This window comes from Lissotriton vulgaris, chromosome 5, assembly GCF_964263255.1.
Source record: "Lissotriton vulgaris chromosome 5, aLisVul1.2, whole genome shotgun sequence".
Taxonomy (NCBI): domain Eukaryota; kingdom Metazoa; phylum Chordata; class Amphibia; order Caudata; family Salamandridae; genus Lissotriton; species Lissotriton vulgaris.
In genome coordinates this window covers 1,423,933,975-1,423,954,888 of record NC_141693.1, presented here as the reverse complement: position 1 = coordinate 1,423,954,888, position 20,914 = coordinate 1,423,933,975, and the positions used below count along the sequence as shown (strand labels likewise).

General features: G+C 44.2%; 1 protein-coding gene across 1 annotated transcript in view; it reads right to left on the bottom strand.

Annotated features, from left to right (window-relative positions):
- GUCA1A (guanylate cyclase activator 1A) overlaps positions 1 to 20,087 on the bottom strand; it is a 68,346-nt gene extending 48,259 nt beyond the window's left edge. The window contains exon 1 of the mRNA XM_086923359.1: positions 19,706 to 20,087. Within this exon, the coding sequence (XP_086779485.1) occupies positions 19,706 to 19,903 (198 nt within the window). The 5' untranslated portion in view covers positions 19,904 to 20,087. The remainder of the gene's footprint in view (positions 1 to 19,705) is intronic.
- Positions 20,088 to 20,914: the final 827 nt, after the last annotated feature.

Genomic DNA, 20,914 nt, shown 5'->3' with positions numbered 1-20,914 from the left:
CAAATCAGCTCTGACCCTGTTGCCCCATGGGAACAGTCCAGTCTGAACTACAAAAGCCATGTCCTTCCCAGAACGGAATCAAGCATCCGAGGACCGGACCGGTTTCGAGGTAACACCTCTCATCAGCCCGGCTAGCTTGACTCCAAGTGGTGTGGAGTGCCTGGGACCCACGTCTGGGCATCCCCAGCGCACTTAGGGCGGCAATTGCAAAAACAACAAGTGATGGACCGAATGTGGATCAATGTCACACATTCCCCCAGTCAAAAGATCTGGGCCCAAATCCATCGTTCTTTTGCACTCCACACCACCCTGGGTTAGACAATGGCGATATGCAAATCAGCTCTGACCCTGTTGCCCCATGGGAACAGTCCAGTCTGAACTCCAAAAGCCAGTGCTTAAAAACGATGGATTTGGGCCCAGATCTTTGGACTGGGGTGAATGTGTGGCATTGATCCACATTCGGTCCATCACCTGTTTTGTTTGTTTTCTCTTGTTGCCCTCAGCCTGAGAAACATAGTCAAAGAAAGTGCACTTTGGGTCCTCAGAGGAGGCAACTGAGTAAAGAGCATGAGTTGAAGGCCACACCCTACACCCAAAATCCTGTTGAACTGTGGTGTCTTGTGGTGAGGGCGCAGCCTATGGTCAGACCCGCAAAAGACACACAATTGATGGACGGAATGCAGAACAACTCTAAACATTCACCCCCAGTCAAGAGATCTGGGTTAAATCCATCATTCTTTTGCTCACCATGCCACCCCCGTTTAGAACTGGCCATATGCAAATCAGTCTTGACCCTGTGCCTCATTGGAACAGTCCAACCCAAACCTCCAAGCCAGGTCCTCCCTAGACCAGAGACAAGCATCCTAGGACCGGTTTCGGAGTTTCACCCCCCTTCAGCCAGGATAGATTGATTCCAGTGGCATGGAGAGCACAGGACCCACATCTGGGCATACCTGGCACACTTAGGGCGAGAAAGCATTTGTCACCCCGAGTGGGAAAGGTATGCCTAGACGTGGGTCCCGTGCTCTCCATGCCACTGGAGTCAAGCTATCCTGGCTGATGAGGGATGAAAGCCTGAAACCGGCCCTAAGATGCTTGTTTCCAGTCCAGGGAGGACCTGGCCTGGCAGTTCGGGCTTGACTGTTCCCATTGAGTGCAGGGTCAAGACTGATTTGCATATGGCTGGGTCCAAACTGGAATGGCATGGTGAGCAAAAAAACGATCAATTTAGGCCCAGATCTCTGTACTGGGGTGAATGTATGACATTGTTCTGTATTCTGCCCATCAATTGTTCTTTTTGCTATGGTCAAACCCGCAGCACAGATTCTATGGGACATTGTCAAAGTCGATGCCTTGAAGACTATGTGAGCCAATCAATGGCATGAAGCTGTTAAAGGCCATCCCAGGCATGGAACCTACTGCGCACGACTGAAACCCACACGGGTCCGAGATCAGAGAGGGAGAAGGAATGTCTGAAGCGTCCTTTACCCAACGAATGCAAGGATCCGCTGATGGCCAAGCAGAGCTGTAGGCACAGGTAGATGGATACAACGGATGTCCTAAGGCAGAGCCTTACACCCAGAAGGCCACGTATGCATGCGTGAAAGATAATTCACAAATAAACAAATACAAACATTGATCTTGATATATCTTCAAAGTCAAAGTGCGTTACTCAATTCTTTCTCAATTCTAGATCTTTGCTCTAAATGCTTTCGTTTGCAGGTTACACGAGATCTTTATAGTGCGCCCATTAACTCCCTGAGCAATCTCACTAGCATTGGCGTGATGAAAGCAGGTCATCTTGGGCATAGTTCACCCTCCTCAGAGCTCAGCATTACAAGCACTGGCAATGCCAGTCCTTTTGGCTTTGCAGCACTGAAAGGATTGAGTCATATACCGGAGGTACCACTTGCGTAGCAATAAATGAAGCTTATTCCCTCCTACAAGAATGGTGTGCGTGTTCTTAGAGAAGCATCCATTGCTGCCCCTCCACCTAGATGCCCTTCGTCGGGGAAGCTTGCTCGGTTTCGGCCTGTGCTGTACCTGTGCCGTGAGCGATCCTTAGGGCACGCCTGCTTACTGTACCCAATCCAAAACTATTGGAACCAGCAGGTGAAGCGGGAACAGCTAAAGGCGCAAGGGGAGAGGGCAGGGGGCAGAGGGGGAGCTGTCCAGGGTCCCGAGAATGGAACCGCGCCGAGCACAAATGGGAGCCGCACAGGGCTCAACGAGCAGCACAGGAAGCAGCAGAGCATGCTCTCGCTACACACAAACACGGGCACGCACACACATGCACACGCGCACACACACACGAGATACCGCTGTGCCTCAGTCCGTACCAGCTTCCCTGTGATAGAACGATTGGGGCAAAGGCAGTAACGCGCACTGTGCTGAGGAGCAAGGGTCGTGTGCACGCCTACTTTGAACACAGAGGCTAGGGGCAAAGGCAGTAACGCGCACTGTGCTGAGGAGCAAGGGTCGTGTGCACGCCTACTTTGAACACAGAGGCTAGGTACAGCACAGTGAATGCTTCTCTACACATACCAGGACAGGCACCACCACATGGGCATCAGCAGTGCAAGCATCACACACACACACACACACACACACACACACTGGTTTCAGTGAGACCAGAAAGTAATTTTAATGTAATAAGATCAAGGGCTGAAAGCGAGCTTTAAAGCAGTCACCTGTTCGACAGCTATTGGATATGATCAATAGGTACGTAAGATGATTCAGTTGGGGTCACACAATTACGAAACCTTCAGGGACGGACTGATTTTTTTACTGAAGTGCCACCGTAGACATTCCAGCACACCTCAGCAGCCCTATGCCCAAAATACTGAAACACATTTGGGGGCGGTAGAGGCCACTGTCACCCCGGGGGTCTGCGCCGCGTGATCTCGAGTGCTCTTTACGAACAGTTTTGTCTCCTGCGTTACATTTGCGAACTGCGTGTTATTGCTGCTCGTTTTCTCCCCCGTGCGTTAGTTTCGGGTTCTTTTTTCTGCTGCTCCACATTTCGCGCTTCTTCGTAGCTGAGTCTTCAGTGGGTCTCAGGAAAGGTGAGTGGACTTCGCAAGACCCAGTCGCGTAAAGGCAAACTGATGCCGCCGCCTTAAGGTCAGTTAGTTAGGAATCGGGTGATGCATCTGAAGGGTCATCAGGGCGGGGTCAGTCGCAGTCTGGCAGGGTGCCGTCAAGAGGCAGTCACGGCAGGATAGCGCTTCGGTCAGATACAGGCTGGAGGAGGCCACATCTCAGGGCGTTGCCTCGCAAACAGACTTCACGTGAAAGCTGTCGCTAATTTCTTTACTTAATATTCCGAATTCATGCTGCCCCTAAAATTGTCACAATCAGGGGGACCTTTGGAACAGAAGAACGTGTTTACTACATAGAGCTACTTACCGCACGTGTGCAGTGTCTAAGCACTGCACATAACAAATGCTGCTATTATTGAGTGCGTGGTCCGCAGTTTACCAATCTCTGAAGGATAGATGGCTGAGTTTCCTTTAGAAGAAATAGAATTAATGACGTCCAGAGCAACCAGATTTTGTGAGCAGCTGGAGCTCAGGCCACCGATCCCTATTGTCACTATTAAAATATTTGCTTTTTTTAGTCTGATGACGTAGTCCTATTCTTACACAGAGGTGTAAAACCGCGTAAAGGCATTGCACAACTGACAACCCTCGTTGTATCGACCTAGGAATAATGAAAGGCTGATTTACCTTTACTAGGCTATCACTTATTATCTGCGGATTAAAGTCCAGGCCACTGCTTGGACGCCAGTGTTAGGATGGCATTGGTCGGGGTAACTGGTGAGGCAGCACAGAGCAGTACCGCAGGCGTGTGCAGACCGAACGGGCGAGAAGGGCCCCAGAGGAAGAGCTCTGAAAACGAAAGTATTTACCTTTCTTGGATACTGGGAAATTTCACATGGGAGCTGAAACTTATCACAATGACCCCGTGGAGCTAGGCAAAAGGGGCACCTGTTATTAACAATACTATGAGATGGTGACACCGCGGTAGCAAGTGCTACCAGGGTGGTAAACATATTATTTGTATTAATAGTACACAATCAATAACTGCACGCAATTAAAACTAGAACGTACTGGAAACATATTTTGTCTGAAAACGCGTGCAGTGTCTCATAATGGTGAACACCAACTTGTTTTAAAACGGGCTTGATAGCGCCACGCCAATTGGAAACTACAAATTCTAACCAGAGCTCTGCAAGAAATGCATGGACCCACTGAGGCGCTTCCTTACTTATTTAGTATCACAGATGCAAACAGAACGCCGGGGTTACATTTCTGCAGAGAACCAATGACACCTTTAGAATAGGCAGAGCAGGGCTAGGCACTGGCTAATCTTCCTTCCATCATCTGTGTGTTTGATGCTCTTCGCTTTACTAAATCAGCACAAAGCACCAGAACATTGGCGCAGTGGAGAGGGGCGTGTTTTATAGGTCATAGATAAGGGGGCGGGGGGCATGCTACACAAGGACAGAGGACGGGGGCAGAAAGGGGCAAATGCAGGAAGTGATGTGTGTACCTAGGAGCACAAATCGAGTTAGAACTAAACACTTAGCTTGTGTCTCCCAACACCCAACAGGTCTCAGCACGTCTCAACAGGGAATCTGCTCTTCGTTTATTGAAAGCAACAACAAACACCCAGAGGGAGAGGAAAAATGGAGGCAAAGCTAGACCTGCTGAGGGGGCAGGGAGGTAGTGGTGGAGGCCTACATATTCAGGGGTTTTGGTGTAGTACTTTTAATGGGCATAAAGTGCTCCGAAAAGTGTTTGCATCCTCATACTGATGTTGCTAAAAGGATGATTTTGCACTTAAATATGATTCAAGCAGTCCAGCCGACTGGACTACGGGACCACCCTCAACGCGGGAACCTCAGCCAAACTACAGAAAAGACTCCAGCGCATACAGAACGCCTCCGCACGACTCATCCTGGACATCCCCCACCACAACCACATCTCTGCCCACCTGAAACACCTGCACTGGCTCCCCGTCAGCAAGAGAATTACGTTCAGACTCCTCACCCATGCACACAAGGCTCTCCACGACTTGGGGCCCAAGTACCTCAACAACCGCATCACATTCTACACACCCACCCGCCAGCTCCGCTCGACCAGCCTCGCCCTCGCCACCATCCCACGCATTCGCAGAGCCACCGCAGGAGGAAGATCCTTCTCCTACCTGGCGGCTAAGAAATGGAACTCCCTCCCCATCCACCTACGACTGACCCAGGACCATCTCTCCTTCAGGAAACAACTCAAGACCTGGCTATTCGAGCAGTAGCAACCACCCCCCCCAGCGCCTTGAGACCCTAACGGGTGAGTAGCGCGCTCTGCAAATACACCTGATTGATTGATTGAAATACCACAGTGCTGTTTATTTTGACCTAATTGTTTTTACTTCTAAATATTATTTGTGCTCCCATAAGTGTTTTCATGACCCTGCTGATGTTGCTACAAGGATAATGTTGCCCCTAAAAATGTTGTTACACCTACATATTATTTGCGCAGTTAAAGGTTTTCATCAATCACAGTGACGTAGGACCAACAGTGATTTTACAGTTCAGTTTGATGCCCATGAAATGTGGAGCCATACCCTCCATACGGACTGCTTTTCCATTTGAATGTGATGACACATTACTGATTTTGTACATATATATATATATAAATATATAAATATATATATATATATATATATATATATATATATATATATATATATATATATATATATATATATATATATATATACATATATACATACATACTCATACCTGCAATTTTTGCTGCTAGATGTTCTTTTGCACCTGAAAGTGTCTCTACATTCCTGCTACTGTTGAACCAAAGGTGATTTCGGACATAGATATTTTTTTCTCCAAATTATGTTTGTGCTACTAAAAATACTGGATATTGCCACAAGGGCCAATATGCACCTAATGTGATTTTGTATCTAAAACAATATTTGCACTTAACTGTATTACAGTTCAATATGATTTGAGCTCTTAAAAGTGTTTCTATAAGCCTGCTGATGTTGTTGCAACTAACAGTGACATTACTCCTACCATGATACTACCATCCTGCCTCATTTGCACCAAGGGTGATTTATAGCTCAGTGTGATTTTGCATATAATAGTGGTTCTAGCCATAAACATGGCTTTGGGCATAGTGGTTTTCCTCACTCATACTGATGTTGCAAAAAAGAGGGAATTTCTCTCTTTCTTCTCATTATGTTGACAACCAAATGGGAGGTCATACTGGTGCACATTTTCTCTCTCTGGCTTTTTCTCCCTGTCCAACAGTGGCGGACTCATTACTAATCTGCTTTTCACGGTCAACCTACATGTCATGTTTTTGCCTGATTTTAATATGGGCCACAGCTCTAAAACAAAGAAGTTTTCAGTACAGATCCATCTCCAGAATGCATTCAATAACACCAAAGAGTTCCCGGGTCCTTTCGAAATCTACCCCCACATTCAGCTAAACTCAAGCCCTGAAAGCTAATACAGAAACCTTAAAACAATGGCAAATACCTTCCTAAATGGGCTTCATTAATATTGATCTACACTTATTATTTTTTTAAAGACATAACTTTCTCGACCGATGCACTAAGCACTAAGCTTTTTCTTTTACGTCTTAACCCCTTAAGCGCTGCCGTCGGCCAACGGCCGACGGCAGCACTACCTCCCCAGTGCTGCGAACGTTCGTTGGCCGACGGGCCAGCGCTCGTTATTCGAACGTTCAGCACTGGGTGCTGAACGTTCGACGCAGCTAAGCGGTTAAAGAACATAAACATCCCTTACAGGGAAACACTATCTCCTCTCCACTCATCTCTCCCTTATCACTCATAAATCCCTTGAGGGATGATACCAGGCACATAATGTCAACATAAATCAAGGCAGTCAGGACCACAGCCTGTCGGTGGCTACCACCAAGCCTCAATACTTCCTCCCTCTGTTATTCAACTTCTAGGTCCAGTCCAACACCATGAAAACAACAGGACCCACACAGACTCTCCGCAGAAAATCGCGGCCAACCAGAAGCTGGATTTGCATGAAGGGTATGATTACTCACCTGATACTTTATTACAGCAACTCTCTATTGACCAGAGCATAAAACGTTTATCCAATCCCTAAAATAAAGTGTTTGACATCAGAACGAAGCAGGATCACCTGCAGGAGTTGAAACAAACTTCAAACCTCACTCTAAATCTCTCTGTCTTTCACAAGCAGTCCAACCCAGGGATTGCTCTCTTCGCCACCCCATTACATCTTCACTTGACACACTTGTTCCTGATAAACCTCAACACATCTGATATTTTATAGCATTCCCTCATCCATATTCACTCTAATACACACCTCAATACTTCTTCATCAGAGATTCCAAAAAAATCATATTACTGTAATTTCCACAGACATAGAATCTTAAATATAGTCAAATAACATTATCACCAAGTAACCTCAGAAGAAACCACTGACAGTTTCATAAAATAATATAATGTCAGCACCTCATTACCTTCTGCTCCCGAAACTCCAGGGCCTAAATTATGAAAGTTTTTTCAAGTTTGCCAAACTCTGAAAACCTTCAAAATTCAGGTGATTAGGAGAACAGCAAAACGTGCTTACCGGTGCCTATTCAGTATGCATAGGTGCTGCAAAGGGATAGGTTTATATACAAATATAAGAAATGGAACTGAGAGTGGGCAACAAGGCAGCAATGTTCTGTGGATGATATTCGCTCAATACTTACTTTGACTGGGTAGATGACTTAAGTTGTCACTTCTCTTGTGGTAGATTGTGCATAAAGAGGCTTGGAATGCATTTTTGAAATGCAGCAGGAAGGGAGCATTCCACATTGAAACCATTTGGATTTCTCAGAGATTGTCAGTTTCTATAATTGAGGGGAAGATAACACCGAGGCTAGCCAGCCCATCACTTGATTTCAACCTTCTCCAATGTTAAATCTTTTTTAGTTGGGATCTCCTGAGCATGATTGGAGAGCCACTTCAGAGCAATGGCTTACATTAAAATGTAACTAAAGGCTAACAAGTTGTATTTGTACAGTAGATCTGATGAGGTTTTAATAAGATTCATCAGAAAATGGAATGACCTGAAATGCCATTGGTTTCCAAGTGCTAGGGTAGGATATTTATTATTTTCCAGAATGGTTAACCTGGTGGTCTCTGAAGACTTATTAGTGATACTCCTGTAGGGGAGAACTGACAACCGAGGACTCTAGTTAATAGCTGGGTGGTACATTAAAGGTAAGAGCCATTACAGCATAGTGTAGGTAGCACACCTCCAATATCTGTCTTGGAGACAGGGGGGAGAAAGGTCGCAGTGTCTGGTAGCCAAGCATTGGCCGGTTGCTTCTGATGGGCAGGGTGTTTCAGCCAATGGGTGGCATAGTGTTATGAAAAGATAGGTGTTTTATTCTTTCATCAGTATTCCAGGCAGGGTGAAAGTTTGCTGTTCAGGGGCACCTCATTCAAGAGAGATAGAAAGGTGCACTGGTGGACCAAATGGCGCAACTGGGTTGACTAAATTTGGGTCAAGAAAATGCAAATTATGCAGCATTAACCTGCGTCTCCAATAATTGTGTTGTCTCACTACACGGTCAGTTTCACACGCATTGAATCAAAAGGGGTCCCAGCACTATGCAAAAGGCATATTCAGCAAATCGCATTGAAAGTTTCAATTACCAACAAGTAACTTTGCACGGAAGGCAGGAACAATATTTTATTAACATTGGCGCCACACAGGGATGTGCAGAATGAACAAAACTGAGTTGTGATTGAGAATGCAATTTGCAATGTCACCAATGTACTAATTGGGCACACAAATTCTCCTTTCGTATGAGGTTACACAATGACCAGCCTAATGAAAACAAATAAGCATTTCGCAATTTGCGGCCCACTGTGAGTATCTGTAACTGCAGGGATCGAATCTGGCAAAGGAAAGCAGGTCTCCATCCCTACATTTGCATTCCAAAATGGGAAACATTGTTTTTAAAGCACCGTGTGTCTACAAACAGGAAAGGTGCTACTTTAAAAAGTGTTTCCTTTGGAAACCTGTGATGGGAAACCCAGAGCACTGTCAAGACAATGGCCCTAGAAATGCTGAAAGACACTGAAAACAGACTGAAAGGACTTGATGGAGCAGAAATCATAAAGACTCTTTAGATGACATTGAGATTGGGCCTTACAAAACTGATCACTGTCGCTTCTCTTCTGTCCACATCTTCTTTCTCTCCCATGGGTATCCCTTGGATCCAAGCTCACAGACACAGGGAGGAAAAGGGAACCAACAGACTGACAAGAGGAGAAAGGATTGAAAGAGCCCCAGGACTTGGCATCACAGCAACTCTTAGGCTGGAGATTAACGACGTCTAAAAGCTGGGAAAAGGACCTTAAACTGGGAGGAAGAATGCTTTCGGTTTAGGTTACTATTTGACTCTACTGGCAATTTAGGTAAAACAATAAATGTGAAGAGTTGTCCCTACAAAAATCTGAGTGCTCAAGTAATTGCCCCGAGAGAGTAACACACTGCAAAGGGGTGGTCAGTGCTCCCCTGGACACCTGTCCACTTCCACTGAAGCACCGAGACAAATCCCAAAGGGAAACCTGTCCTTCTGGGACAGCTTACCAATTGTGAATCAGTCGCCACCCCTGCTCACGGGGTGGTCACTGGTCAATGGTTGCAAACAAGAGGAGAATGCCTCTTTCATCACTCTGTACTATTTGAGATTCACAATGGAAGGCAAATCCCTTTTATGAGTCAGAAATACTTTTTCAACCAGTAAAAACGCTTTGATGTATTTTAAAAAGGTGTTTGGTGGTTGCAAATGTTTAGTTTTTGAGAATTGCAGGCTTTGGAACTGCAAAACACCTTTGAGGCTCGGTTTCCCGTCTAACTTACAGAGGGAAACAGTTTGTACAAAATAAACCTCAATTGCCCTCTTCAAGTAATGTCTATACAAGTTATGTTTTAGAGCTGGTCTTCAGTTTCGGATTTACTGTGTTCATACTGTAGGCCTGAAGAAGCACCTCTTTCCATTAAAAAATAGACGGTGCAGACCATTGTTTTATAGTACATATGTATAACCAAAGTGGCTTGCTGGGAAATACTGTTAAATTCAAGACATCAGAACCTAAATAGAGAAGGAAAAGGTTTGGGGTTTTTCTGTTCTCCAAGTGCCCTCTTGAAACAACAGCTGTTCCGAGAACAGTATTGGTGGTTTTACAGGAATTTGGTGGCAATAACAAAGAGACAAATCATTGTTTCCAGTCGGAATTATATGTATGCAGGAGCTTTTTCATGCTGCAGACAAATCCATTGTGGATATTATTATTGTCTGGACAAAGTTTTCTCTCTATTAGCACTAGTCTAACACCTGCATAGGCGATCAGTGACTGAAAGGTTTAAAGATAGGCTTGACATAGTGTCTGTCACTGTGCCAACACAAGTTTGGTGTGATTATTTGGTAACTTTTGGTCAGCTTGAACTAGAAATATTTTTGCTAACATGGAGCAGAGATATGGAAGGATTGTTTCAATGTAAATCCCTTCTAAAAATAGCTGCCTTGGCAAAAGATGAGCTATAGGCCGTGCAGATGTAGCCAATCAATGTTGACTATGTTCACTATCTCTGTTTGAAGACAGATTATTACTTTGGCTTTATACGTCTGAGCTAATTTCTGTTTTCTCACATCTTCCTGGTGAAATGATGGTTAGGTATTGGGTACTTATTGGAAAGATCAGTGTCTGAGTGTTTTTTTTTTTCACAACGTTTGGGACTTGGCCCTTGTCAAGGTAAAGTGCTCAAGCACCCCAGGTTCATGTGTGAGTTGCTCATCCAGTTCAGTTTTTTGCTTTGCATTCTGAGACTTGTAGTGCTGATTGCATAATGGCATAAACAAGACTTCAAGTCCCAGAATGCAAATAATAACCTGGTCTGGATGAGCCACTCATACATGGACCTGGTAAACATATGATCTCTGTTAACACTTAACAGGGGTCTTTACTGTATCCTTGATTTGAGAGTGAATATTTTAGTGGTCCTAGAGGTACTATTCAAGTACATGTATGTATGAAGCTTTCAGAAATGCGTTTCAGGAATGGGGTGGCTGACGATCTATAGATATCAATTTTGTGTATCAATTTTTTTTGTTCGTAAGGATTGAACAACCATATGGTTGTTTTAAAAAGTGTGACTGTTTTACTTGTGGCCTCTTTGATTTTTTAAGTCTTGCGCTTCTACCTAATTTCTATATTTTTATTGACTAAAGACTAAAAAGGCAAGGCAGAGTTCGCGGCTGAACCTGAGGGAATAAAGTCTCACTACTATTTATAGAATCTGGACATAACCCTTTTAGCCGCAGGCCATGTGAGGTCGGACGGCATCCCCCATAATCTGGCCTGATCAGCAGTGTGACCTTGCGCCTCTTCACCCTGACCGTGGCACATACATGTGGGTTGCATGGCTGTATTCATCTGAGCATCAATAAAGAAAAGAGGTGGGCATGTTTTGAAAACTAAGGGCCTTATTTAGATCTTGGTGGATGGGTTGCTGTGCCACAAGGGTGAAGGATATCTCATCTGCCGAAATATAAATCCTATTGTATCCTATGGGATTTACATTACGGAGGACGGGATAACCATTCCGCCAAGATCTAAATCAGGCCCTAAGTGCTTTATAAAAAACATTTTTGGATGCACTTATTATCAATTGTAAGAAGGTTTTTATAAATACCAAATGCCCTCAAGTCACTTGTGAAACTTCAGCCAGTCTTACATTTTCTATCAATGGAATTTTACACTCTGTAATTTCGGGGTTTTCAACAATAAATAAATGGAAAACCCAAGCAGACATAGAGCTGTTGGTTATAAACCTCGTCTGGCTGAAGGCGTAACCACGAGGATACTTCATTGCTATATTTACTCATGCTATTGACCTGGGTAAAATTAAATTCTGATGGAGTGGGTCTTGAATATGAGACATGCATGTCACACCCTGATAATTCCTGCAAAGCTAATGATTTCACAGGCAGAATTAAATCTACTTTATATTGGAAATTCAGAGGGATCATAACACAATTTGATGGGGTGTAGGTGAACGGGTGTCTGCTTAGGGGGAAAATGTCTCCACAAGGAGCAACCATAAAGAAGTTTATCTGTCTGTGGAAATGATTACAAAGCACGTGGGTCAAAGAATACTCCAGGATTCTGGCAATCAGGCCCACTAAATATTACAGCTGGATTTGGGTCTGGTATTGGGTTGTCCATAACTGATTACCCTAACTTAGGACATTGTGAAAGCTATTATTTCCAGAGCTTTAAACCTGCAGAAGGGTGGTATGAAGCGCTATATACAAACAACTATTTTACTACTAATAATTATTATTATGAATATTATTACAAAGGGCGCTATTTTATTGCTTTCAGAAATCGTGCAGATAAGAAGCCTAGGAATAGCGAGTGTCCTGCAACCTAAGTGGCACAGGAGTTCTATTGTTAGAATCTCTTTGTATTGTAATTAAAGCTCCCTGTTTTCAATTTTTACTGAAGAAATATAGACAGAAAAACAATGTGTTTCTTGTCTGTTTTTATTTTTAAAAGTGGAAAAATACAGAAAACTGGGCTCCTTGAGAGCGACTCCTCTCCTTTCTATCTTTCATAAATTCCAGGACAAAAACTTAGCAGGTAGATGGCCTGGAGAGTTAAAAACACAGGATGAGATTGCCTTAAACACGGACATATGTTGACATATATTTGTAGTGGGATGCTACTATTTGTGGGTGTAGTGTTTTGCTATATTTGGCTGCAAATTCACAAAAACACGACAGACATCAAAGTATGAGTGCATGTATGTCAGTTAAATAAATGTGAAAATATAACCTTTTATGACTTAATTTATTCTCAAAGTACAAAATACATGTGGATAAATACTAATAAGATGGTGACATAATGAAATGGATAAATACAGAGGGAAATGTTGAAGAAATAAATACCATAAAAGCTGTATCCATAAATTGTAATTGCCTTTATATAGTGATTACTAACACTGGTGATGCTTTATGGGAAGTAACACGCTACTCAGGAAACCGAGGATACAAGTTAATCCAGTGGTTATTAGCTACTGTTCAGTACTGATATAGTTCTGTGCTCCCAGTAACAATTCCATGTATTTATTCAGTTTTCTTTGGGATACATTACGGTAATAGAAGCTGGGCACGATCATTAGCCTAGCTGCTTCCTCTCTCAATTGATTTCATGTACTTTAGGTACACTCCAGTTTGGTTACTGGGCTACCCTTATGAGTCCCTAGTATATGGTACCTTAGGTACCAAGGGCATGGGTACCCCAGAGGCCTAACAGGGGCTGCAGCCTGTATTAAGCCACCCCTGGGAAGCCTTCCAAAATGACACCCCAGGACTGCTCCTGCAGTCTGGGTAGGGTGGTGCATGCACTCCTTCTTAGATATAGGTTACCTATATCTACCTTACACCATGACACATATAAACCTATCAGTCACTCCTATGGCAGGCCTTGACAATCCTGAAGGCAGAGTGCTTGGTTTTGTGTGAGAGGGTGCCCATGCATGAGCAGGGCCCCTCTGCAGTCTTCGGAACCTATTCTCTGGGACTGTTCTGTGATTCAGCCCGACGATATACTCTTAAGTTCATCATAACCTTGCGGTAAATGCTAACTTTGGATTTGCTGCACAGAAACATGTTGTGTTTGGTGTCAAACACTTTGGAATCCAGTCCTGGCGGCGGGGATAGAATTCCAACCTTCTAGAGGCAGAGACATGTACACATCGGTATACCCGGTACCAGTTTTAAAGACCCCTGGCATCACAAAATGGATGCTGCAGCCACAGACACGAGTCTGGCCTCCTGCTGCTGGACGAAACTCTGGCAGGGGAGGCCTGGACAGTAGGCTTCCTGTCACAGGGAGGTGTAACCACCTCCCAGACAGGCTTCAGTGTATTGGGGCTGGGTAGGTGCACTCCCAGAGTGCTTTCAAGTATGCTCTGGGGGCACCTTTGATGTCCCTGTGCATAGCCCAGTTCAAACCAGTTGCAGGGGCTACCAGCCCCTGCTCTGGTGCAAAACTGGACAAAGGAAATGGGTGTAGCCACCCCTTTTTCCAAAGCCTCCCATAGGTGGGCCCCCAGAGTATGTCCAACCCCTTCCTTGGGTATAAGAAAGGAACCCCTAACTATAGGACTTTAGATTACACCTGGATGAAACTCTGCTACAGAATCCTGGAACTTCGACGATATACACAACTAAATGATTGAAGAATCCCTTGGAGTAAAGGAGTCACTCCCCTGCTTAGCAGGCACCAACAAAGTATTTGCCGGTCTGCATCTCTGAAGCTCTCACCGGACTCCAAAGTATTTTCAGCCCAGGAGGTGGATTTCCAGACTTCTCAGAGGCTGACCCGAGTCTCCAACGAAGCTGAGACCTGCAGCCCTTGTGAGTAACGGGGAACCAGAACTCCGGGACATGGTGCACATGTGCAAGTGCATCCGCTTCTTGACGTTCCTTGAAACTGTGCATTGGGTAACTTGTAGCCCAGACCCCAAGCACCTTTTCCACTGAAGATTGCTGGCCTACACTCTGCGAGTGTTCCATGAGCCAGCCGTTAATGTTTTCACTCAAGGTACCTTTGCGATCCCTGGTCCATCAACTGGTGGGTCCCTGAGAAGGCAACTTTAAGTTTACTTGGGTTTCCCTGATTGCTTTAGATGTGCCCTGACTCTCCACCACTTGGTGAGTCCCTCGGACCTTGCTGGCCCTCACCGAAGCATTTTTTCACTTTCTGCATGGGTTGCTGTTGCCAAGGCTTGTTGAGTCCAATCCTGTCACCGATGCCGCAGCACTCAACATCCTTTGTGGGACAGCTCGAATCCAGGTACTGGTTATCATGAACGGTTATTGGTCATCGTAGCTGCAGAGTCAAGCTTCACCTCTTCAACCTGAATTCACCTGACATCGATGGGCATTTGACTATCGTGCCCTTGTCACTGGCAAGTGACCCAGACTCTGTCACCTCTGCTTCCAGGTTCTTCTCATTTTTGATCCAGGTTTGGATCACGCCGGACACTTTCCACTTCAGCGGCACTTTGCAGCAGATCGCCACTGAAATCAACAACGATTCTCGACACCAAAAGACACCTATGCTCTCGGCTTCCCTGGGTGAGGTAACCCGTGTACTCCGGTGCTTCCATGGGTGTTGGCCCTAGAACCCCTTAAGTCTAAAGGCGTTTGCTCAAAGTCCTCTCCTAAGTTTCCTTAATCTTTAAATTTCCAACCACGACTTTCCCCATAGAAGCTAACAGCATCTCGTCGTTGTGTTCTCACACTGCACGTGTCCCCGTGGGTCCCCTGTGTCACTACCTTGGGTGGTTCCTTGTGGGCCTAACGATTCTACAGGCTCAAGGCCTTGTGCCTAGTCAAGTCATGGTTCTTATACCACTTTCTTAATATATGGTTTGGTACGCCCCTAGGGCTCAACGTATATTGTGCTGATTTACTGTGTGATATTAAGTGAAACGTATGTGCTTTTACCTCTAGCCTCATAAAGAGACTAGTAGGGTGTATTCACCAGCCGGGACGCCGAAGGACCTGATTTAGGTTTCCTGCAGAGGACTCTCACTGATCAAATTGATAACAAGAGTACCTCTCCCCTGCTCCCCGATTCTCTGGAACCGAATGTTATAGCGAACATTTTCTTCGCATAGCAGCTAGTGCCTGTAAGTATACAGACACTTTTTTATCTTCACCTTTTCCACACACCTTAGTGCGTGTGTAGGAGATAATCACCCGTGACACCACTTTTGCCACTCACTTCACCTCCTGGTCCTGACAAAGTCCCGCCCAATTTTTTCTAGGGATTGAAACATGTAGACCGCTAACACACAGTCAACTCATAGCAAAAAACTTTGTCTATCAGTAGTTGCATCACATATTTTAACCTAATACCCATGGCTGCAAAGAATAAATCAATAGGTAAGGATTCCCAGAGGTATATTTTAACATCCACCTTCATCCACATCACACTGTTGCACGAAACCCGCTCCGCTGTATTCAGGCGTTTAAGCACAACCAGGCGGCATTCGGCTGCCTGGTTGGACCCCGATGATGAAGCATGACACCAACCAGGTTGGTATGTGAGGGGTTTATTAACAAGACTAATTGAGTCCAGCCACCAGGCCTGAGTCACAAGTGACCAAGTATATTGAACACAGTGGGCTAGTCCACATTGATTCTTTGTATTTAGAATAAATACATATCTTTTATATATATATATATATACCTGGTGTGTTCTCCTTTCCTTTGGTCATTCACAAGATTATAGACTGGTAAAACAAGCTGCTTCACATTCCTTCAAGATTTAGCCTGAAGGCTGCTCTCCATAGCTACCACTAGGATAGCTTTCGAATAAGATTGTCTTTAACCTATCACCTCTAATGGGTTGTTTGGACTGGTGTAAAGGTGCTCTCTATAACTAGTGGACAGCATATGCCAGGCCTACTTCTCACAGTGATCTATGAGGAGGGGTATGGCTAATTTACAGAAATATAGTAGAGAGTAAGGCAGACAGGCTTGTGACAGAGCAAGCTGCACTGAGGGACAGTAAGGCCTACAGAGAATCAAGAGCAAGGCAAGGGTCATTCAATAGGAAGGAGACACATCACTAAATACATTTAATTCATGGTTAACAGCCATGCTGTTTTAGAAATATAGTTGAAGAAGACGTTTTGAGATATCATGCAATCTGAGGTTGCAAAACTGTAGGAAGAAAGAATGATGGTTGTCGGCTGTGGGCAGGTGCTATATGCTAACACATCATTCGCGGTTCCATTTGGTGGCGATGGTGTTGAACAGTTTAATAGTGAATATTGTTTCCATTCTTTGCAACTTTGTAGTTGTCTCCTTCTAATGTGAGGTACTGTGTTAAGTGTTATATCCTAATAGCTGGATCTTTAGGTTTGCCATGTAAGATTTGGAGGAGAGGCCCATCTCTGTGATTTGCATCTATCGTTCTGTTATGTATTTGTTTGAAAGTGATGCATGGGTGGTATTTTGTTGGTGGATCTGGTTCTTTATGATATCAGCCAGGTGCTTGTTTGTAATAGGATGATGCTGGTTGGTTCTCATCTTCCTATAGGCAGAGAGGTCAGAATTTGAGATGGCACTTCTTTTGTGAACTAGATAGAGATTCACTCACTGCTCACATTGTGAATAACCAGGGGGCATATTATCAAGCACAGCATTAACATTATCGCCGCTTTAGCGGCAGAAAACTGGCGCTAAAGCAGCAAAAATGGGCTTGATAGTACGCCGTAGAGAATTCCCATAGAAGCCCATGTTCACACCAGAACATGGGCTTCTATGTGAATTCACAAGGGCGTATTATCAAGCCCATTATCTCTGCTTTAGTGGCAGTTTTTTGGCACTAAAGTTGCGATAATGTTAATGCTGTTTCTTGATAAAATGCCCCCAAGTTCTATACATTCTTGTGACTTGTAAGTAATTCTCAGTTGCTCTAAGTTTTGCAGGTATGGAATTCTATAGTGTTTCGTCTTGGACAGAGAAAATAGAGCAAGCAATAGTTTTCTCACTACAAACGGGAACTTTTTGCATTGTGTTTGTCTTGTTGAGATATTTTCCAGCTAATACGCCTACCTAAATATCTATTGCTGTGGGGAAGATACCTAGGATAAAAATTCTGAAAATCATGTGTTTTGGAGAATTTAAGGTAAGTCGGTGGTCGAAGTAAATAAAGTGTGCCATATACACCTGTGATATTTTGCCACCATGCAATGACTATTGTCTAGGGCAAAGCTTGTAAATAAAACGTCCATCATGTGTTGTGGGCCGACGAAAAGGATTTAAGGTGCATTGGATGTAGTGGAGCTGTGGTTATATATTCTAGCCCTACTTGTCAAACAGTAGCCTTAGCTTTGCTGCACAGGACAGGACACATTGATATCCAAGGATGCAAATGTTTAATTATATGGGTTATGCACTATATTGAAGACTTGACTCTCTTATGATGGTGCAAAGACATTCATTTAAGTAGGCCTACCGCCACCAAGTCTGTCAAAGCAAAGAGAGGAAAAAAGCTACTTTGTATTTCTGCGATTGATCCTCCGGGGGAAGTTCTACATACTAGAAACACGAGGTTTTCCTGCCCCGAAGAAATCAATGGTCCAAGAGGTAGCACACACACATTGCAGTCTGAATTTAAAGATGGGAAAAATGAGTGCCGGGGTGTAAGGTGCACTTTGCTTAACATCATCAACATGTCATTATTGTTTCGGGGCGAATACCCCAAGTCTTACCTCATAACTCAAAGCTCTAACAAGGCACACCCTCTGTGCCTTGTTAGAGACCCCACACTTAAATAATAACTGAGAGAGAACAATCTCCAGTTAAAAACCGACACACTCAGCAGATGTCTTCTTGAAAATTAGCAACCAACGCATTTAGTATTTTAAACTTGTGATCTACCAAGTAACATACCTGTGTGCACGACCGGTAGACACAATGAGGTGCACATCTACTAGCTATACCAGACAAGTTCAATTCTTGAGACACATAATTAATTTTTACTAGTTTTTACAATTTAGCACTTTGGTTCTTGCTCTTCCGTCTTTGCAATGAGAACAGTAAAACTGCAAGTACCAGAACATACTCAAAACCTCAAGATTGACATGGGACAACTTGAGATGACTACAAGTGGGTACATCAAACAGTTATAATATGGTCAATCTTGGGCAGGTGACAAAACTCATTTTAGGCTCTCGTTATAATTCTTATCCCTGCACAAATCCCTGTTGCGAAGGGGTTGGAATAGTAAGTGGCCTGGACTTTATAGCACCTAGCCTTGTATTTACGGGGTACATTAAACTAAGACAGGTCAAACCTGACAGACTTTAATATGGGAAATGGATCCGGTAATTCTAGAAGATGCTGATTTTGGTGCCAGAATCACCAAAATACATATTATCCCCCATTGGCAGAACAAAACATGTCAAAAGTTATCATTTATCACACCCGATAAATTCTGATCCATGCAGTCTCATTTTATTTAGTGCAATAAATATTGCACCCTTGTACATAGCAACCCCAATTACAGCCTTGGCACATAAAAATAATGAATTCGAACATTTGAAATCAAACTATTGCAAGCAATACTTTCTTGCTTTAGTACTACTACTACAGAAGCAGCACTGGCTAAAATATAGGAGTATTTGAAGCCCCAGGATAGTCAATTCATAAGAGTGCTTTTTATGAGCAGGTTCGAAAGTTGACTTTTAGAATCATCTATTATATCATCCGTTGTGCAACAGATTTAAATGTGAACAGATTTTCATGAGTTTTGAAAATGTTTCACTAAATCTGCATCGAACAAACTTTTTCCGGTAAATCGAGACATGAGCATGCTAGCTTTAAACCAAGTCTCTCCCATGAACTAGGCAGGTGAAATGGTCAATAGGAAACGTGTTTTGCAAAGTGCAGAACACTGTGGTAACACTGATTTGTACACAGCCTACAGAGTAAGGCACCCTCTATTCTTGCACACCCAGGCAAGTGTACGAGACAACACCGTTAAATATGGGTGGGAGTGAGGGGGAGGGGGGATGAAAGAGGTGCATAGTTACCTGATTGAAGTCGAATGTGTTGAACATTTGCTCAATGTATTCGTTGGCATCCGGACTTAGGTTCTTCAAACCGAAGAACTGCTTGAATTCGTGTTGGGTGAGCTGCCCCGAGGGGCATTCCGTCATGAATTTCTTGTACCACTGGTGGATCTCTGTGGCACTCAGCTCCTCCATCGACTTCCCGTCTATGTTGCCCATTTTCGGGTCAAAAAGGGCAGCACTACAGTTTGTTAAGCCAATCACAACTCTGTGGTCTTTTGAAACAAATGTCAGTTCAACGGATGACAAAGCAGTCACGGTTCATGGCGCCTTTCCTTTTCTTTTACTGTACTCGTTGCCTCCTGAGCTCCACTGTCGACTGTTGACCTGGGAGCTTCATCGAAGTAATCTCTTCTAGAAGAAAGGCGCCTCTTACACCGGCCTGTATAAATAACTTTTCGGCCAATGACAGGCGGCGAGATAATGACTCCCTGTTGATAGATTTGGCTGGAGTTCCAAGAAAAAAAAATAAATAAATAAAACCCAGCATGAAGATAGAATGGGAAACAGCCTTTAAGATTAACGGGCGATTCAGATTGAATGGGGAGATAATTCCCAGGAGGGACCTAATCTGGTAATCCACTTCAGGTTTGGCTTTGACTCTGACATCAGCGGCAAAAGCACATCCGAGAATAAGCAGTGTGGAAATCAAACCTCCCTCCACCTGCACAGAACAGGGCACGGATTAGCAAGGTCACCGGGAGCGCGACCTGCATTGTGCGCGCGGCGACCTCTGCTCCTGGGAGCGAAGGAGACAGGGCCGGGATTAGCTGTGGTCAGCGGAGGGACACGGCGAGGGTAGGCAACCCCTGACGTCGTTATAATCCTATTTACATTTTGTAAGTGATCGCTGGCAGGTCGCTGTTTATTTAGAATAAAACACCAAAATGTTTTTTGTGACGTTTTATCTTAAAGCCTATGGAAACAGAAACGGCGTACTACAATCCCGCTTTTCCACTTAGAGAAGAGTCACTTTGGGTCTCAAATTTTGTTTACTGGCTTTTATAATTTAGTTCAGCAAAGCCCCAGTGAGTGGAAGACTGAGAGATGCACGTGTCATATATGATTACAGTCATATAATTAGTTGTTCGTATTGGGGGCCATTCTCCCCTGCCACGTTTCTGGAAGCGCTAATAATTGTGGGGCAGAGACTCTCTGTCTGCCTTCTGA